We start from the raw sequence: 18,969 nt of genomic DNA on the forward strand, positions 1-18,969 counted from the left end.
GCATGACATGGCAGGGCACAGTACAGTACAGTACAGTACAGTACAGTACAGTACAGTATAGCATAGTATACTATAGTATAGTAGAGCAGAGTATAGCATAGCGTAGCATAGCATAGCATAGTATAGTATAGTACAGTGCGGCGTACTGCATATATACTATATCTATAGCTTAGCATCCTGAAGAACATCACAGTGAAACCTAGTATATCATATCATATCAGTATGATAGCTTAGTATATCATATTTATTAAATATCTTTGTCTTTCCTCTAAAGGGTACAAGTGTAGGTGTAGTAACAACGGTTTTTACAATTAATATCACTGTAAGTCACTTTAGTGAAAAATTTGACAATATTGAGCAAATGAGTAAAGTAAGAAAGTATCTAGAAAATAAAGACTAACAAAGACTAAATACCATATCGGTTTCAATCTGATCATATGTAAAGTTTGTTACAGTTGTTTGAGCCCAAAAATAGACTTGGAAGCAGGCATACATTGCGGGGCATGCGCAGAGACTACGTGGGCGAACTGTAACCCGCCGTGCACCTGACTGTCTAAGACTCTATTGAATGTTGGTTTTATCAACGTAGTTGAAAAAGTAATTTGGCCACCGTAAAGAGATTCGAGCGCCGAAGCCATTCAACGGATCGAATTAAAATTAGCCCTCCGTCAGAGCCAGTAATTCTGATTCCTTCTGAGGAAGGGCTATCGCTCGAACGTCGGCACTAGAATCTCTTTACGGTGGCCAAAACAAAAATTCGTTTCCACTCCCCACCGACACAGTACCACATTTTCTGTAGGAACTAACCTCCTTGTCCCAAACTCTGTTTACTATTTCGTTGCCTTCCAGTTTTTCAAATTGGTTTCTCAAGCATAGATTTCGAGCTTGTGATTTCATCAAAATAATAATTACACAAGAAACATTCGGAGTGCCTACTAGCCATTCTTTATACTTTCCGAGGGTAGGTCGCTGTTTTAAGGAAATGCCTCTTTCAGACTTTTATAAAATTCTAATCGGATAAATGGGAGGCGAAAGCAAACCCGAAAGCCCAGATATCTCTCAAAAGCTGCTCCACTGATTCAGTGTTACTCCAGCTATTTGGTAAACCAGCTTTGACAGCAATTTCGCACCGTGTGAACACCTTATTGAAGGCCGAAGCGTGCTTAGTAGGTCGTGAATACTCCGTAATTTCGTTCACACTGATTGAAAGCGACTTCCTAAATTCGCTGGTAACGTTCATTGAATCCCCTAGTCGGTACCTCCGGGACTTCTTGTGGCGAATCAAAGAAACGTCTTTCCATGTTTCTTGTTTAACTACAAATGGGACTCGCGTTGGTTTCGGGTGACGTTGAGGCTGCAATGCATCGCGGTACTGCTCGTAACTGGATCCCCGGATGTCCTCGGTGCGCAATGCACGGCGGGTCTACAATAAAAGCAAAATACACGCTTTATAAAAAATTAAAATTTTTGAACGGCTAGCAATTGGAGCCAATTGTCCATCAGTCAACCCTTTAAAAGGATAAAAACTTTCAATCATACAATATGGTCTTGATATAGTCCTAAACTGTGACCATTCAAATTAATGGTAATTGCTGTACAAGGTGGTTCTAACTTTTGAGTCTGTGGATGAAATCCTAAAGTGTGACCATTGAAATGAAGGCTACTGAGCAGTACTTTCCAGTGGTGAAAGGCACGCGAGGCTTTTCTAATTTATAGAGGGAAAACGTTATCTCCAGAAGGCATTAACAGGAAAAACGAACGCTGAACCTTGATTATACACTTCTATATTTTTGTTATCTCATATTTACAAGTACGCTGTCTTCATGTCATGTATTAGCCTATCATTTTTTTCCATGTATTTTTTCAAACTTTAATTTTAGGAGCCGTTACTATATTTTTGTTATCTCATATTTACAAGTACGCTGTCTTCATATCATGTACTTTGTAGCCAATCATTTTTTCCATGTATTTTTCAAACTTTAATTTAAGGAGCCATTACTATATTTTCCTTCAGTATAGCTCTGGCACTGAGGAAGACTAATTCTATTGGTCGAAATATTGGCCACTAATAAATCTGCCCTTTGCCGTAGTGCCAGCCTTGCATTCAGTTTTGTATTTTCACGTTCAAGTGACGCCTGACACGAGGTCTTTCACAAGAGAGATCCGGCAAAATTACCAGCAAGTTTAATTCCTGCGTTGTGTGGACCTCTGCATTCACAAGTTTTTCTGTTTATTATGCTTTAGTGAGCACTACTTTTGAGCACTAAAAACGTTGCTATGGTGCCGCCTTTTAGACTAAAAAAATAGACTAGGACAAATCAAACCTGTAATACGAAGCGCACATCAGTCTCGACGCCGTCCAAGTCCGTGATGTCATGTTCCTCGGGGTTTTCTTTCCACGCTCGTTTGACGTCCACTGCACACCAACGTAATTTCGGCAGCTTTATCTCGTGGAAATTGAAATCTTTATCTGTGATCACGCAAAATTCGTGATCAGTGTGAATTTCAACCGAATAGAACTCCGAAGTTTCTCCTTCTACAAAACCGCGGCGTGTTAAGAAATCCACGGCTTTTTCCTGCGAAGAAACGACAGTGAAGAAAGAGCTTCGGGAAGCCTTTTCTTTGGGAATCTTTTTCCCGTCTTCTCCAACTTCAAAGCCTTTCCCCTTCTTATTCCAGCGGCTGTTAGATTTTCGTTTGTTGAAATTTCCGCGTCCTTTGCCGTATTTCCTAATGTTTCGAGGTACTGATAGAACGCTAGGGCGAGGTTTGTAGCCGCGCGAGAGATTTGTTTGGAAAACACTCACGCTTGGTGATTCTGTGTCCTCGGTGAAGGATTTAGGGATGTTTAGAACGTATAAGCGGCCGAAATGTATGGCAAGTTCCATGTCGCCGTGAATTGATGGCACAAAATCTCTCTCTATCACCTGAAAGTGGCAATGAAAACAAAACTAGGGGTAAATTTTCCGATCAAAGAATTTTTGTTTAATATTTTTATTTATTTTTTATTAGTATTTTTTCTCGCGTTACAGCTGTTTAATCAGCTACTGTTTTTTTAGTATTTATACACTGCAACTTGCAGACATATTTTGACTTGATAAAGACGTTTAGCTAACGTCGAAACGTCGTCGTTTTTTTAACAATTTTTTAATCTTAAAATGATTTTAAGAAATATTTTATCGCAATTTTTTTATAGTTAAATGATCAAGGAATTCTAAAGATTTGGAGCCTTACAAAAAAGAGAGGGTAACGACCTTCGATGACCTTAAGGTAGGTATCTATTTGTACCTTTATTCAGAAAAGCCCTCTTGATTCGAAGACAGTATATATGTATAAGATAGGTTTGTCACGTGACAATGATGACCTTCGGTCACGTGACAGGTCAGCTCTTAACATTCATCACTTGCGAGTTGTAAGGTGCTCAGTCTTTCTTCTGATGATTAGCAAACATTCATATATAGAAGAAAAGCTTCCTAATATCTATCTTTTCTATATATACCTGAACTTGGGTGAGGAATCTCTCTTGAAAGTTTAAGAACTCGTGTCGAGTGTAAGCCGCGCCTATTCTGTTCAATCCAGACCTCGGGTTTGCCAACATTGGGACGAACAAAGCCAGACTGTCATGGGTGGAGTGGTGGTTTCCATAGTACGGTACCAAGGTAACGCGATCGTCGTCGCTAAGGCAACCTTCAAATATAGCAATACGTAACTGTTAATGTATGATTCCAGGGCTACCCAACAGCGGTGTGTGTTGTCCGCACGGGATTTTTGCGCTGGCTGGAAGCTAGCTGAAATGGTGGATAGTACTCTGGGAAAGAAATATCAAACAATATGCTGCCCCCCTCCCCTATGAAGGTAGAAATTTTACCCACTTGCCACACCCATTTATCCCCTTCCCTTCCCACTGAAGGTCGAGATGTCACCCACCTGCCGTAATCATTTCAGCTCGACTGCTGACTACATAAACACATACAACCCACAATTTCTTGATCCGCACTGATGAAGGACTAATTCTCAAAACATCAGTACTCGAATCTCTTTACTGTGGCCAATTTACCTTTAGTTATCAACTCTGTTGATAAACCCAACGTTCAACACGTTGCTATTCGTGCTCAAAATATAAGGAGTACGACATGTAGAAGCGAGAAAGAGTATGGCGAGGGAAAAAAGAGAGAGGAAGATGTTTTTGTGCTGCGCACCATCTTTACTCGTCGCTTCCCGCTAGATACTGAAACGTCTACCACAGCGTTACCAAGTGGAACATGTCCCAGGAACTGTGCTTAAAAGGAGCACCCCCATAAGGCGATATTGTGGGATTTACAAAATAGAATGGAAATAAGTAAAAATAATCTTTCTTCCTTATTTCCTTTGGTAACTACTTGAGACATGCGAGATCATTTTATTACCTTCAAATAACATGTGTTTGGCTTCTTTCACAAAACAGACGGACATAACGGCCGCTTTGTTGCGCAATGCCTGTGTTGCCATGGCATTCAGCGCTCGCTCCACTGACGTCACAGCAGATTCCGTGCCAATTGCTTGCAGAACGAGGCCAAATCCTGATCCTGGGAGACTGGGACGAATTGTTACTCTCGCGCCAGTCTTCTTGGAGAGCTCGAAGGCGTTGTGCCTCTCGGAACCAGCCATTGTGTAAGACAGCGCCTCTGATAAAAAAATGACGCGGTCAATTTCTGAAGCGCTAATCGTAAGAAGCACTTCGGCGTCTCCATAAAGTGCCAAAAGATGGAAAGCTCTCTGCATGTGTTCCTTTAGCAGGCGCAGATGTTCCGGATCCATCAGTTCAGCTAGTTTGCGCACGCCCAGTAAGGAAGTGAAGGTTTGTGGGATTTCCATATCGAGGGTCGTGTTGTAGGCTTCGAAAAACGTGAGCAGAATCTCACCAATTTGTTGATCGCCAAGAGTTAACGGTGTATTCTCGTCACCGTCTGAGGTTTGCTTTGATTGTAAAGATGTTATAACCGCCTGCCATTGTCGCATAACAAGTGTGTCATTCATCTGGCCTGTGGAAATCTGGAAGCACTGGTTCCAGACATGCGTCAAGTCGAAATTCTGCACCAGTCCTTTTGAGACGCAGAATATCAGAAGTAAGAACACCAACACATTCGACTTGATTCCTGCATCCACGCCATGTCCCGAGAGACCAGTCACGTGACCCCAGTTCAGGAGGATACGGAGAATAGGTAAGAGACTTGGGTACGACTTGATGTAACTTGATAACACAAGGGATTTCAGGAGACCGTCCCATGATGCCGTCAGGTCGCCTTTGACGCCAGCCAAGGGACCTGTTCGCTTGGCGGGATTGGCACAAGAAATGACCTGAAATGATAACATCAACGATGCTTTACTGCGAAAATTGTGAAGCTAGAATGATTTCTGGAATGTTTATTGTGTTGGAAAAGAGAACCATTAAGATAGAAAACAAATAAAACGCAAGCTGTAACGGAAACTGTTTATGAGGTTCCGCCCGTTCGTTCTTTGTTGTTACGGTTTGATCGAGCGTCTGATTGGTATTAGAACAATCAACATTTCAGAAATGTTCACAACTTTCGCAGTCGCTTTCGGTAAAAACTGAACGAGAGAAGAACAAACTTTCCAACGAGAACCTTTCTATGTGGAAGTTTCCCGATTATATGTTCAATTCCATTAACATTTTATCCAGAAAGAAAGATAACGGGTCGTTCCCTTCGGTCAACGAGCCATCCACTAATTCTGTACGGTTGTTTTGACATACTAAAACAGTTTGTCTGTATTGGACATGGATGACTTCTTGATAAACGCTCATATTGTGAGATCTTGACATTTAATATACCAGCAATAATAGTTTGCTTTGTTCATAATTTTCCAAATGTTTGCTAAACATAAATTGCAACCTATTGCTCAAGCCAAACAGTTAAACAATGCTTAATCTCGAACACCAAGCGTTTTATCAACCTGAAAAAGTAAACTGTTGTTTAAAGAAATGAAACGCAAATGATCCCCGTTTTGAAGTGGGCACAAAGAGAAAGTTAACCTGTGCAGGGATGCAGACACCAGACACTCACCGGTACCCTTGCAGAGTCCACGAGCCGCGCTTGCTTAAACAGTTTCCTCATCACCGGAAGAATGTTCTGTAATATGTGAATCTGCGCGTCTCGTTCCAGTTCTCCGCGTTGAGCGATGACTGCGGGGGAAAGGACACAAAGATCAAGGTCAGAATCCGGCCGGAAGAGGAGTGTGGCTGAAGAACCAAACAGCGCCAGGGCCACTCCAGGAATAGCTTGTGATATGAAGTTCTTCTTTCGCATTCTCTCGTCAAAGCCTTGTAACAGCATATCTCGTTCGTGTTCAAACACCTTGAAAACGCTTTCGCTTATTGAGGTGACCACGCTCTTTGACTCTTGCACAAGAAAGGCTTTCCTTAGTCTGATTGACAGCATGATGTCATCCACGAGCCATGGGAAGCTCAGAAACTGCGTTTGTGGGGGGTCCACTGGGGCGTTTTCTGTCACGTTGGTGACGCTCTTGGGACTGTAAGCAACGTAGTACCATGCAGAAGCTTTTTGTTGCATTTCTTCGGAAACGTTTTCGTCGGTCCCTTGGTCGTCCTCTGCCAGGTCAAACTCATCGAAGAACTTTTTTCGGAAGTTCTCGCGTATCTTCGCGAGAATTCGGCAAACGAGTTCGGCGATCTCGACTTTTTCCCTTCCAAGGCGAGAGTGGAGTTTAAGGAAACAGCCTGAGAGGAGTTCACCTTCAGTTTCAATGCCGTACAAGTTCATCAGCGTCTGCAGCTGAAAAGAGAAAACATACTTGTCTATCACCTTACTCCCAGCTCCGTGGGACATAATCCAAACTGTGGCATTCAAATGAAAGTTACAATACTAGGCAATACTTCCCTGTAGTGTTGTTTGTTATGCTGTACAAGGTGGTTCTAACGTTTGAGTCTGTGGGTGAAATCCAAAAGTGTGACCATTCAAATGAAAGCTACTGAGCAGTACTTTCCTGCGGTGCTGTTTATTATGCTGTACAGGGTGGTTCTAACTTTTGAGTCTGTGGATGAAATCTTTTAAAACTGTGATCACAGCTATCAAGCCGTTATTTCTTTCGCTGTTGTTTGTTATGATGTGGAAGATGGCTCTTTACTATCGCGTCTGCCGACTTACACATCTCATTCGGCAGTTCTTTCTTTTGGTGCCGTTCACTGAAAGTTGAACGGCAAAATCGCATTCTAGACTTTGTGCGCTGTTGTGCTCGAAGGACTTGAATGTTATCTTTTATCTAAAAAAAACCCGTTAAATAATATCAATGTACCTGACTAGAATACTCCTCATAAACTTCCTTTGCTTCTTCTTGGTACTTCTGAAAGTTTGGCACAAGTAATCCTGGTTCAATGTGCGGTTTCTTCAACGGGATATCCCGCGCGATGCTATCTTTAAACGATCTGCACTCGCGATACAATTTTCCAAGAACTTTCTCCGAGCGATAGCTTGGTTTGTCGGATTTCATCATGAAATCAGGAAAAACTGCAACTTTAGCTTCTTTAGGCATTTCAGGCCACTCGCCGGTCTTTGGTGCATCAACTGCTAAGGAGTGAAGCTCAGCCAGTTCAAGACAAAGTGACGATTCCACCCCTCCCTCAAGAGAATCGGCTTGGGCTTTGTGTGCGTTGTCAATCACGCCAAGCTGGTCATACCGGATATACTCGGCAACAAACGCGGTCATTTGACTGACTGTGATTGGTCCGTAGACTTTCTTTTTAGGGGGCGACGTGTAGTTCATTGGTTCAAACAGTTTCCTCTTTGGCAAAAGGTCCTTCATCCAGCAAACAAAGTACAAATCACCATCAAGGTCGCCACCTAAGAAAAGAAAACCATTCGTAAATTACCACGATATACTTTCAGTGAGTGTTTTTTTTTTCCTTATTCGAGAGTAACTACTTGTTCGTTTCTGTTTTGCTTATATCACACGGAAAAGGATATTTAAACTACCGGTATACAACGTGCATTAGGCAATCAGAGCAAACACAACTTTTTTCCCTGTCAATCAACCCCAAGTCAACCAATAGCAATCGTAAATTAACTTCGCACATGCGCCGCGTGCATGTTTTCCCGCGCTTGGCACGTGTTAGATAATTTCCCTTGCGGAACAGCGCCTGCTCATTTTCCCGCACTTGGCGCGTTCTCTTGCGATTGGCATCAATTACATGATTTCCCGCATATCAAACTGGCTGTATGTTTTCCAGCGCTTGAACCCGGCTGCATGTATCCCGCTCTTAACATTAGCTAAATTAGTTCCAATGCGTGGAACTGGCTGCATTTTTCCTCCCGCTTTGCGCCAGTCGGTTGCGTGTTTTTCCGCGCTTCAGACGGGCTACATGTTTTCCCGCGCTCGAGACCGGTTACGTGATTTCCCGCGCTTGATACCGGCTACATGTTTTCCCGCGCTTGATGCCGGCTACATGTTTTTCCGCGCTTGATACCAGTTGGCCACCCGATGCAAGCTATGACTGTTTAGTTACTTTATTGGTTCACTTTGATTGTCTACATTTTTTCAACAACCAATCCTAGTCTAGAGGATGTAATACCTGCCATCTCACTGGGGTGGGGACGGGGTCCATGACTCGGAAACACAACACAGTCCACCAGGTGTGCAAGCTGTGGTGCGAACACTGCATTCAGCAGTCTCACATCTCCCGGATGTAGACAGGGATTTCTGGTCACCACCACTGGCCCTGTGAGAAGCTGCTTTGAGGTTTTGCTGAATTCTCCTTCATGGCCAGGGTCACTGAAGATTACAGAATACTGTACGAACACCTGCGAAAAAATAAATACTCTTCCAAATTCACATCTACTAAATGCTTCGACTACTGTTCTGTAGGATTTGTTTCATCGCGTTCAACGTAGAAATAACGTACTTCTAATACAGATTGGAGTTGAGATTGTATGTGACAACGTTGATTGAATGAATGGATGTTGGGACGCTTATCTGGCATCCCCCGCAGATTTTGCAGGGGCGGATGACATCATCACCAACTTGGCAAAGGAGAGAGAGCCTGGGTTCGAGATCATTGAACGCACTCCCTAATCTTTGATTGTGGCTAACTTTAACTCTAACCTCGCCTGGGTTCAATGTTCCCGTTTCATCCATGACACCAATCATAAGGCGAGCCTCTGCTGGCGGTAGGAGAATTCGGGCTCGGGTAAGTAAATTCTGCATACGATCCTTGTACAGTGCAACCAACAACGACTTGAAAAATGGTTCAGTGACCAGCTGCAATCCTGTTTCTGACAGGCGCATGTAAGAAATGCCTGTCTTCGCTCCTGACGTCAGCTGCTGAGTAGCCAGGCGTTCATTGACCAGCATTCCTATTGAAAGGTAAAAATTATTACATTTAAAGCATTAAAGTAAAAACATTTTTGACGATTATTAACTCGGGAAGTAAACATACTTAGATTACTAGCTGGCATTTACCTTTAATAGTTGGAGACAGTGTCCTAAGCAATCAGTTGAAAATCAACATTAATCGTGGCTTATTTTATGGTGTCTTCTCGTACTTTGGATTTTTCCTAATGCACGGCACCGTTTGGATGTTTTGCAGCCTTTGAAAAAGATTTTACTTTTTTTCCCGCGATAGGTGTCATGGCATTGCCAACGAAAGGAGATTTAGGGAATAAAAAATTACTTGATTTGGACGTCAATGTATTAAGCGCAGAGCACCAATTGGAAATTGGAAATGTTGAAAAATAAATTTAGCTTCTTGCCATAAATTTTTCGAGACGGGAAATTAAAGATCTAACTCCGTCTACAACACGAAAAAATGGCCTAGACGAAAACAGTGAAATCCAAATCATACAACAGGTGTGATGTAGGAGAAAATGTGTAAACGGAATCATGGGCAGAGCTTAGCCAATCTTACCCGCTAGGCGGTCCAACATGGCGCGCTGCAAATTCATGAACACTTCATCCGGGACACCAAGGTTAGACAGCAGCATAATGAGTTGGTGATTAAGGAAAACGGCCTGGGGACGACTCGTTTGCAGTACTTCCAGTCGGTTGTGAGGACTCTCAAACTTACGCATGCTTGGACGAAACAACGCTTTCTTTCCTGGTATCCTGGGATCTAGCGTCAGAACTCCCTTACAGCCAGCAAATCGAATTTGGATTGCAGATGGCACGAAGTCCATTGCAAGCTTTTTGGAAACCTGTTAAAACGGAATATATTTCGAAGTTATTGCAGCAATGATTCAGAATATCACTTGATAATTCACTCGGTTACAAAATGATTTTTGTTTGTTATTCATGGCTAGGTCCATTGCCCATTGCGTGAAGGAGGTTTGGAAATGTGATCTAAATTGCTATAAAATTTGGTGAACGTCTGCTTCGAATTTATCCACGAATTATTAAAACTATTGGAGAAGCTATAACAAAAACTCGAAAGAGTTTTTCATCTAATTTCCAATCACCTCGAAGTTGGTTAAAAAAATCAGCTGCCGCTCGTTTTTTCTACGCGCTTCTCGGTGTTTGAATAGCCCATTTCCGAGTTGCTGTGAACCTCATTATGAAAGCGAGGCTAAGTGCAAAAGCTTTTCATGTGAAAATTAGTTTTGTTTGCGTATGAATGAAAAGTAACTTTCACTTAGCCTCACTTTCATAATGAGGTTCACAGCAAGTCGGAAATGGCCTATTGGAAATTGGTTGAAACACTCTCCTTGTGTTTTATTTGTACGTCTATATTTCTGCATATCCCCACTCACGATGGATTTCTCACCTGTCGTCCAAGGGAATCAGAGATCCTTCCCACGCCATCTGAGAAGCAGTAGCTGTCATCCGGTGTTTTAATGTCTTCATCCATGTCCCATGATGTCCCTTCATTGACGTCTATGCCGACCGTATCCATGGATGTGGAGAAACACTGGCCCATCCGAGCCATGAAAGTAGCCACGCATCTGCGAGAGAGAACAGCCATTATGTAGAAGACAGTTGGAAATATGAATTAAACAAGGTTTCAGTTGTTTGGTTTAGAAGGACCCGCAAGTCAGCATACACAAGTGCGACACGTCCCAGGTTTGCGAAAACAAGAACCAGGAAGGTACAATCATCGCCAAAAGTATTGGGAAGACTGCTGCGTTTTTCCTTGCCTTCAAGTTCCTCCTCTCTCCTTGTATCAATGTTGTGTTCCAACTGTGAATCTTTACACATTATTCTTCGTGGGGAATCCAACATTGGACAGGGGGCGGGGGAAACGACAAACAAAGGCGTAAAGAACGTAAGTAATAAACATTTCTATACCAGACTTGTTTTCTTTTACCTTCCCAACAGAAATGGGTGGTGATTGTAGATTCTAAACGCCTTTTGATTTTAATTACATGAATTTGTTTCGCTAGCGCCATATTAAAGTCAGTACGTTGAGATGCTGTGGAGTATTTCATGGTGACAACTTTGCTTCGGCTTGCTTACAAATTTAGTGACCACAAGGCAAGAAAATTCAAACAGCGTCAAAGTACGCACAAGTCTGGCAATAGGTTTTCAACTTGCCTATAGGCCTTAATTGTTTTTGCAACTGACAACGACAGACAATAGTGAAAAAAAAGGACCCCATTATCAAGCTTAGTTTGCTTTTTTAAAGACATTCTAAAAAGTCTAAATAGATGTATGGAGAATTTCAATACTCCTCCAAAACTTTATTGTCGCTTCAGCGTTTGTGCGCTTATCTCAGTATTTCGTTCTCTGACATGAAATGTATGAGGTGGAACTACGACGTCGAATGAACGTCAAAGGTTGATTGAAGGTTGTAGTCAACATCAATATATGAACGTACAATTAGTTTCAATTGAAGAAAATGTCTGAGTACTAATAATGCACTGTTTATTACCTTATATCACTGAAGTCTCCCATCCATTCCCGAATCTCGTCTGGGTGCGGACTAGGTCGAACAAACCAGCAGCCATGGTTACGCAGCTGGCTATTGGATGAGCCTAGATAAAGGAAGAAATCACCACCTGCAATCACCCCTCTGTCAAAAGTCCGCCTCACGTGTTCCAAAACCTTGTCAATGGCGCCCGCCGCAGCTGAAAGTCGAGAGAAATCTTCATCGCGGACGTTGACACACAGAAATTGATCGGTGTTGAAGTGCCTGAGAACTCTATTCTTTGACATCACTTCCGGTGTGTAGAACAGCAGGCGCGTGGGAGTCACGACCATGCGCTTAATCATTGCACATTGAGCGGGTAAAAGATGTTTCGAAATTCCTGCTGAATTGATGTTCATGTCTTCAAGGAGGGTTTCAAATTTTGTTTCTGGATCACAAAAGCTATTCCTCTGAAGAGCGGCGGCAAGCTTCTCCAAGGCAACCAACACCACCTTTTCGGGTTTGCTACCAAGCAACGTGGAAAACCTAGAGGTAACTCTTCCTTTGATGAATGGAAAGAAATGGAACACACACTGTGCAGCGTATTTGACGCTGAAAGGCAGCTCCTTGGGAGGGCAAATTTCTGGTAACCTTTTCTTCGACTTGCGCATAGAAACGTAGAACACCTTTTTGTCGTATTTAGCGATGGTTCTCAACACTTCTTTAACTTCATTCCAAGCGCTGGCTTTGAAAGTGAAGTTGTACGCGCAGCACAAACCGAATGCTTCCCCACTGTCCTCTATCTCAATAACTCGCTCCCAATTCACCACGTCGTCAATACTTGCGATGTCTGAACTCGTCAGGAGAGCTTCGTTGTCGGGCTTCTCATCTCCCTTTGAGCCCTTGGTACTACTGTTTAAATATTCGGTAGCTTCACTGTCTTCGGATTCACTCGTAAACTCGTCCATAAAGTCCCTATCCAGATCGAAATCGAAATCATCTTCGTCTTCCCCAAAGTACCAGTCTTCGAATTCGTTGTCTTCGTCACCTTCATCGTGGTCTTTCTTGACGAAGCTCTTCGCTTTAAACATGCGCGGTGGATGCCTCAGTGACAAGTACATTTCGTGCGTCTCAGATGACTTCGGTTTATCTACTAATGCGTATTCTTGGAGCTCGCTGTAGCGAATTTGAAGTTTGTACAGGTCCATCTTGAACGGACTCCTTGGGTTTGGCACTGTGAAGCAGATCAACATTGTTCGTAGATCATGTTCAAAAGCAACGCGAATGTTCTCAAGCTTGGAGTTGAAAGGCCAGTGGACGCAGAAGTGGGCCTGGTTCAAAAAGTATCCCAACGCCATGGTTTCCGGCTTGATCACCAGCACTGGCTTGGAATGTCTGCGATTCTGCGTTGTCTCGTCACGACGAAGCCAGAGTTTGTCGGTTTGGGATCGCAGCAGTTTGGGACGCGAACACCACGACTCTGCAACGTGCGTGAAGAACTTTTCCTTGGAGCGGAATCTTTGATGCTCAGGAGGCTCCAACTGCAGGCGAAGAACTCCAGATGTAAGGCTTCTCTCAGATGCATCATCCTTTGCCGCTGTTGCATCGACACTTTCTGTCTTCAATGACTTAACCTCGTACCACCTCTCAAAGTATTCTGTCAAAAGGCCAATTTCTTTGCTTCGTGTTCCAAAGACTGCATTGTGGACGACGATCATAACATTTGGAACATAGTTCTTTTTTCTTTTTCTAGGCCCTCCCGAAGCCAGACTCTCTCCTCTCTCATTGATGTCAAGTGTCTCGGCGCTGTATTCATTTGCCATGTCATCATCCTCAGCTGTCGGTTCCTCCTCCATGAATTCCTCGCCCGGGACGTCAACTGGATCTGGACTCGAATTGGGTTTCTTCATCTGGCACCCAAAAGACTGTGCTTGTGACAAAGTGCTAGTGACATACTTCTGTTGCTGCAGTTTCATGGCCTGTTCCATGTTCTGTTCTTTTCTGATTGAGTCAAACGCATCCGTCTTTTCCTTGTCGTCGCTGCAGATTACAACAAACCGACTATCGGGACGGCGGGATGCGCGCCCGCGACCCTGAACGAGTGCTCGCAAAGTAAGTGCACTGTCAAACCGGATGACCAGGTTACAAGCCGGTACGTCCAGTCCTTCTTCCAACACACTCGTGCTGACAAGAAGTTTGACTTCACCTGATCTGAACTTCTTCAGGACTTCGTCTTGCTCTCCTCTCCATTCCATTCCATCGCTCCCCTGTCCGTGACCGACGAGAAAGGCTGGGTTGAGCTGTTCGCAAATTGCTATTTCTTCTCTCAGCCGCTCACAAAGTTTGTAAGCAGTTTTTCGCATTTTGACGAAGATGATTCCACGCGACGTTGCGTCTCCCTTGACTCGGTAAATGAATTTATTTAGCTCCGTCGTTAGGTGTTGATACCTGTCACTGGAAGTAAAAAGGCTTGAGGCATGCCTAAGGCTTCTTATTGACGATTCTAGAAGCTTGAGCTCGTGTGAAGAGCCAATGAGCTTTTTCTTCAGTTGTTCCATAGGCGAGGTGGCAACTTGCAGTTGCCTGATACATTCTTCAATGCATTCCACCGCGTACTCGTTGCCTAAAATGTTGTTCACTTCAACGACACTAAGCATGTGCATAGTATGTTCCGCCAGTGCCAAGCCCTTTACTCGGGTCTTGTCACCATAGCAACGATCAATTACCTTACGCAAGGCCCCACGGTAATGTGGCGATAGAACACGTAATCCTTCAAGCGCACGTGGACTCCTTGCTTGCTCCTCAATCACCCTCGTCATTGAAGTGAGGTACGATTCCACAGATGACTGCAGATGTTGTTGCTTTACGTTCAGTGGAACCACTTGATATGATGTTTCAGGTCGATTCCAGTATAGTTCCAAATCCCTCGATCTTACAGGCATGCGCGCACATGCGCATAGATTAGAAAGCAAATCTTCTAGTTTAGTGATTGTAGCTTCCAATTTATCTGCGCCCGCAGGGGATGCTGTCAACGCCAGCACTAGGGGCTTGAACCGGTTGCTTGTTGCTTTGTAGTAATCTCTCATGATTTGATTGTAGGGGTTATTACCTAAGCAATGATGCGCCTCATCAAAGACCATTACAGAGATATCAGACATGCGCAATATGGGGCACTCGTCAGCCATCAGGTTTAACAGGATCTGACTTGTCATCACCAGCAGGTCGATCTTGTTTTCAGTTAGCGCTTGGACCGTTGCTATCCAACGCGATTTATCCCCCGGGAAACGCCCTATGTCTCCGGCTAGTATCTCCACCCTTAAATCTGGTACCTGGTACTTGATGTACTCACTCTGTTGGTAGACCAGCGGAATGCGGTCAACAAGGAATACCATCAGTTTGTCTGGATTAAGCTTCTTCATACAGCTCAGTACCATAGCTGCTATCAAGGTCTTACCTGAGCCTGTGGGCAGGTAAACCAGCGTGTTCCTCTGCAAGGCTTGTAGGAAGAGTTCTTGCTGATATTTTCGCGGGGGGTCCTTTGTGAAGGAAAAAATCTCTTCAGCGGTCAGGTTGACGTCACAGTAGACAAGAGGTTGTGCAGGGGTGCTCGGAATCGCTTCTGAGAACTCTTCTCTTAGTTGAGAAACATTCACGACTTCAAGGCCATGATTTAAGAGCTTTTCCTTAATCTGCTTCAGCTTCTTCCCCTTAATTTCTTCGTATCCACGTCTAAAGTGAACATTTTCAATCTTGAAACAAATCAGCGTGTTTTCTTCAATAACGCTAATATTACCCACGTTGTCATTGCACTGTTTGCAAAGAATTCTGTAAGGACAAAACCTGGCTTTCTTGGGGTTAGGGTTGGGGATTTTTCGGACCTTTTCGTATGCGGCGTCTTCTTTGTCTTTTCTTATAGCTACGTGTGTTTGAGATGGAGGAACCGTGGCCAACATCAAAATATCAGACGTAGCTAACGAAGTGTTGCATTTATTGCAGTAAAGAGTGAGTTGGCTACTGTACGCCATGACAGTTTGAAGGGCTGTGTGAATGCAGAAGATCAGAAGCAAGAACCTTTATCCTGAGAACAAATTGGAAAAAGGAATGAACTGAGTCAAAAGTTTTTGCTAGTTTAAAGCGTACTATAAAGCATCGTTAACAAAATTGCAGAGAAATGCATCTTATAAGCAAGTAAGCTGAAGCGTATGGAAACGGTCGGCTAAACAGGGCCTAGGGTGGCATTACAAATGAGCAAGTGATCAAGTGTAATGTGAGCCTACATGCATGAAAGGTGACGCTAGGCTATATTCACACTATACCAGATCGATTTTTGTGCCTGCACAGAAATCGATCCGGTGAAATGTGAACAGAAAACGACCCACAATTGTACATACTTTAACGGGCAGGTTTGGTACCGAAACAGATCCGTGAAAGACGCTTGGCGGGCCGATTCCATTACCTGTTCATATTACGCTTGGAGCGGCACGAAAACCGATCGGGTGCAAGGTATTGTGCTCTTAAGAGCGGAGCGTCGCGGGAGCCCTTCGGCGCAAAAATCGTGCTGAAATCAGCGTTTCATGTGTGAACAAATTGCCAATCCGGTATGATTTCCGTGGGGTGCAGAAACTTTCTGACTTACTGTGAACATTGTTTTACGATTTTTAATGCAACAACACCAACGATGCTGTGTATAACAAAGTAGTAAAGGACCATCTTAATAGAGCAATGTTTTGCGGCAATATATTGTACGTGCGTGAGTGAGTTTATACTCGTGTGCGTGGGTGCATGAGGGGATGCCTCAGTGAGTTGAAACAGGTGATCGCGAACGAAAAAAATAATAAATCAATAAGTAAACAAGTACTTTGGTTATAAACTCAAGTGAGCAAAAGCTAGCTGTCGTTCTACATGGCTGAAATGGCTCACCTTACTTAAATTGGCATCAGACTGCTGTAGTCTTTAGCTGCCATCTTGTTCACTCTTGCTTACATCCCGCGTCCATCCTTCGACACAAATGACAGTTTGGAACTTTAACTCTCATAAATGAATTATATTTGTAAGCTTTTGTCTCTCATGAGTCCCCTTCGATCTGATATGCTTCAATCTTCCGCTTCCCTTTCGAACCGACATAATCATCGATGTGCAACGGTAAATCCCCCGAAAAAAAACTACCTTATTGTAACTAATTTTCGCGGGAAATTAATTTCGTGAAATTTCACGATTTGGCCAAAAAGTTATGTTAAAAGAAACTAAATTTCGCGAAAGTTTCCAAATGCTGATCTGATTGGTACACCAAATTTTACTAGTAATTTTACATAGCAATATTTTGCAGTGATGCTAAACAGAACTATTATTACAAAACGAAACTGAAATTAAAACAGACTGAACGGTTCGTTTGCAACAAAGCACACCTATTTTCTATATACAAGGGTGTTCAACATGTCTTTGCACGTAAACTGAATGACATTGTCAATTTCTTCAAATAGCCGATCCTTGACAGGAAGTGTTGACTCACCCTTAAACCTTTATGCCCTAACAGTGATCAGCATCAAATTTCTCCCTGGAATACCAATGCTAATTCAACCACTGAGGTCATGAGAATTAAGGATATGATCACCCAGGATGAATTGACTTGATATTTTAATAACTTCTCACCAGTACTTTTATAAGAAAAGTATGGGGACAAGATAGAAGAATTTGTTCTTTGATAGTAGCGGTTCAGTGACTTTCTATCCTCTTGTCAATCTCAACGAAGAGAGCGTGAAAACCGAAATAAAATAGAACCAGCTAGGGAAAGTTAGTCAAATTCACATCACAGACATCATGAGTAACCACGTTAGACGTAAGAGCAGGTTTCTCAAAAAGGATTTCATAGCAGAGTGTTAAACTTCGTGTTGGTAATTTTCGCGTGACTTTTTTCCGCGGGTATTTAATTTCGCGATTTTCAGTTGGCCATGAGGAAATCGGCAATATTAAGTTCCGCTAAAATAAGGGACAATAAGGAACGAAATTTTACGGCCTTTTCACTCCAGCGTAAAAGATCTAGGGTTAAGAGGGATCATTCTTTTTATAGCACAGTAAGCTAAGGAGGCTTTTGGAAACATGAAATGAAATGATTCGATAAACAAGTGCACGTACGTGTTTTAGTGGAAGTGTGTTTACAATTTCGCAACGATATATTTTTTAAAACGTCCATGAAATTGGTTAGCTCACAAAAGCTGCAAATAATATTAGACCAGCATTTTATACCACAAATCGAAGTCCTTGATTCTTTTGAAGACTTAAATTTTTATGGAAGCCTTTAAAATTTAAAGCTTGAACCAGCCTACAAAAGCTGAATCGAGAGTTTGCCTGTTGGTCTCTTGGCAACACTGCGTTAGCGAAAGGACGGGATTTTCGCTGAAAAACGTAAAGATGGCCGATTACGCCGATTACTACGGGAACGGAACAAGATAGGTATATTATACACACGAAGAGGTGCCAATTGTAAACAACAAGAAAAATTATGCCTTTACCTTTGCAAGGGCTGATCGTGTACAAGTACTGTCTCCGTCACTTCGTATTTCCCGTAACCAGAACAGCGAGCTAAGAATTAAAAAAATCTTCATTTGGTTGTTGCTATTAGTGCTTACGAAGCTTTCTTTTGTATTTCTGTTGTTTTCATGGCTGCCACAATTCTGGGAAAAATGTAAAGATTTCCGAGAAATCGCTAAGAACGTCACTTCCGGGAAACCCGAGAAATCTGCATGAGGAAAAGTTATATTTGGCGAGACTTTAAGCATCCAGACTAGCCAACCTGCCAATCCTCTAGAAAAGAAACAAATTAACTTTCTTTAATAATACCTGTAGAAATTATTACAAATATTGGATATTTTAGCCGAATTTTTATCGTTTCGTTTTGTTAAAATTCAATTTTAGTTTGCGTGACAAGGCAGCGTTACTTATCATTCTGTCCTCTCTCCAAAGATCGACTAGTCAGCCAATCCGAAGATCGTATTTGTGTCATTGCTAGTCAACCCAAACTTGACATACTTGTGCAGGAAATATCAGTAACGTCCACAAAAAAAATATATAAAATAAAGTCACGCTACTTTGTCACGCCGGGACTCCTGATGGACTCCTGGTCA

At 42.8% G+C, this 18,969-nt stretch overlaps 1 protein-coding gene across 1 annotated transcript; it reads right to left on the reverse strand.

The window, feature by feature from the left end:
• Positions 1-226: 226 nt before the first annotated feature.
• LOC146475809 (uncharacterized) lies at positions 227-18,551 on the reverse strand. Its single transcript, XM_085115500.1, has 13 exons — positions 18,358-18,551; positions 16,769-16,845; positions 11,873-15,926; positions 10,769-10,946; positions 9,917-10,202; positions 9,115-9,365; positions 8,585-8,813; positions 7,312-7,856; positions 6,063-6,791; positions 4,407-5,337; positions 3,500-3,687; positions 2,325-2,927; positions 227-1,423 (listed from the first exon to the last, which is right to left on the reverse strand). Exons 3-13 carry the CDS (start codon positions 15,871-15,873, stop codon positions 1,010-1,012), a joined length of 8,355 nt encoding a protein of 2,784 aa, XP_084971626.1. The 5' UTR covers positions 15,874-15,926; positions 16,769-16,845; positions 18,358-18,551; the 3' UTR covers positions 227-1,009.
• Between the last annotated feature and the right edge of the window lie 418 nt (positions 18,552-18,969).

This window comes from Pavona decussata, unplaced genomic scaffold (genome assembly GCF_977016875.1).
Source record: "Pavona decussata unplaced genomic scaffold, jaPavDecu1.1 SCAFFOLD_83, whole genome shotgun sequence".
In the NCBI taxonomy this organism is placed as follows: Eukaryota; Metazoa; Cnidaria; class Anthozoa; order Scleractinia; family Agariciidae; genus Pavona; species Pavona decussata.

Bases quoted from the DNA above. Each gene is read 5' to 3' on its own strand.
- LOC146475809 (XM_085115500.1), bottom strand. From the start codon at position 15,873: ATGGCGTACAGTAGCCAACTCACTCTTTACTGCAATAAATGCAACACT. The intron at 5,338-6,062 runs GTGAGTGTCTGG...TTATCATTTCAG, and splicing joins TGGACTCTGCAAGGGTACCG to GTCATTTCTTGTGCCAATCC. The intron at 3,688-4,406 runs GTAATAAAATGA...CTATATTTGAAG, and splicing joins CAAACACATGTTATTTGAAG to GTTGCCTTAGCGACGACGAT.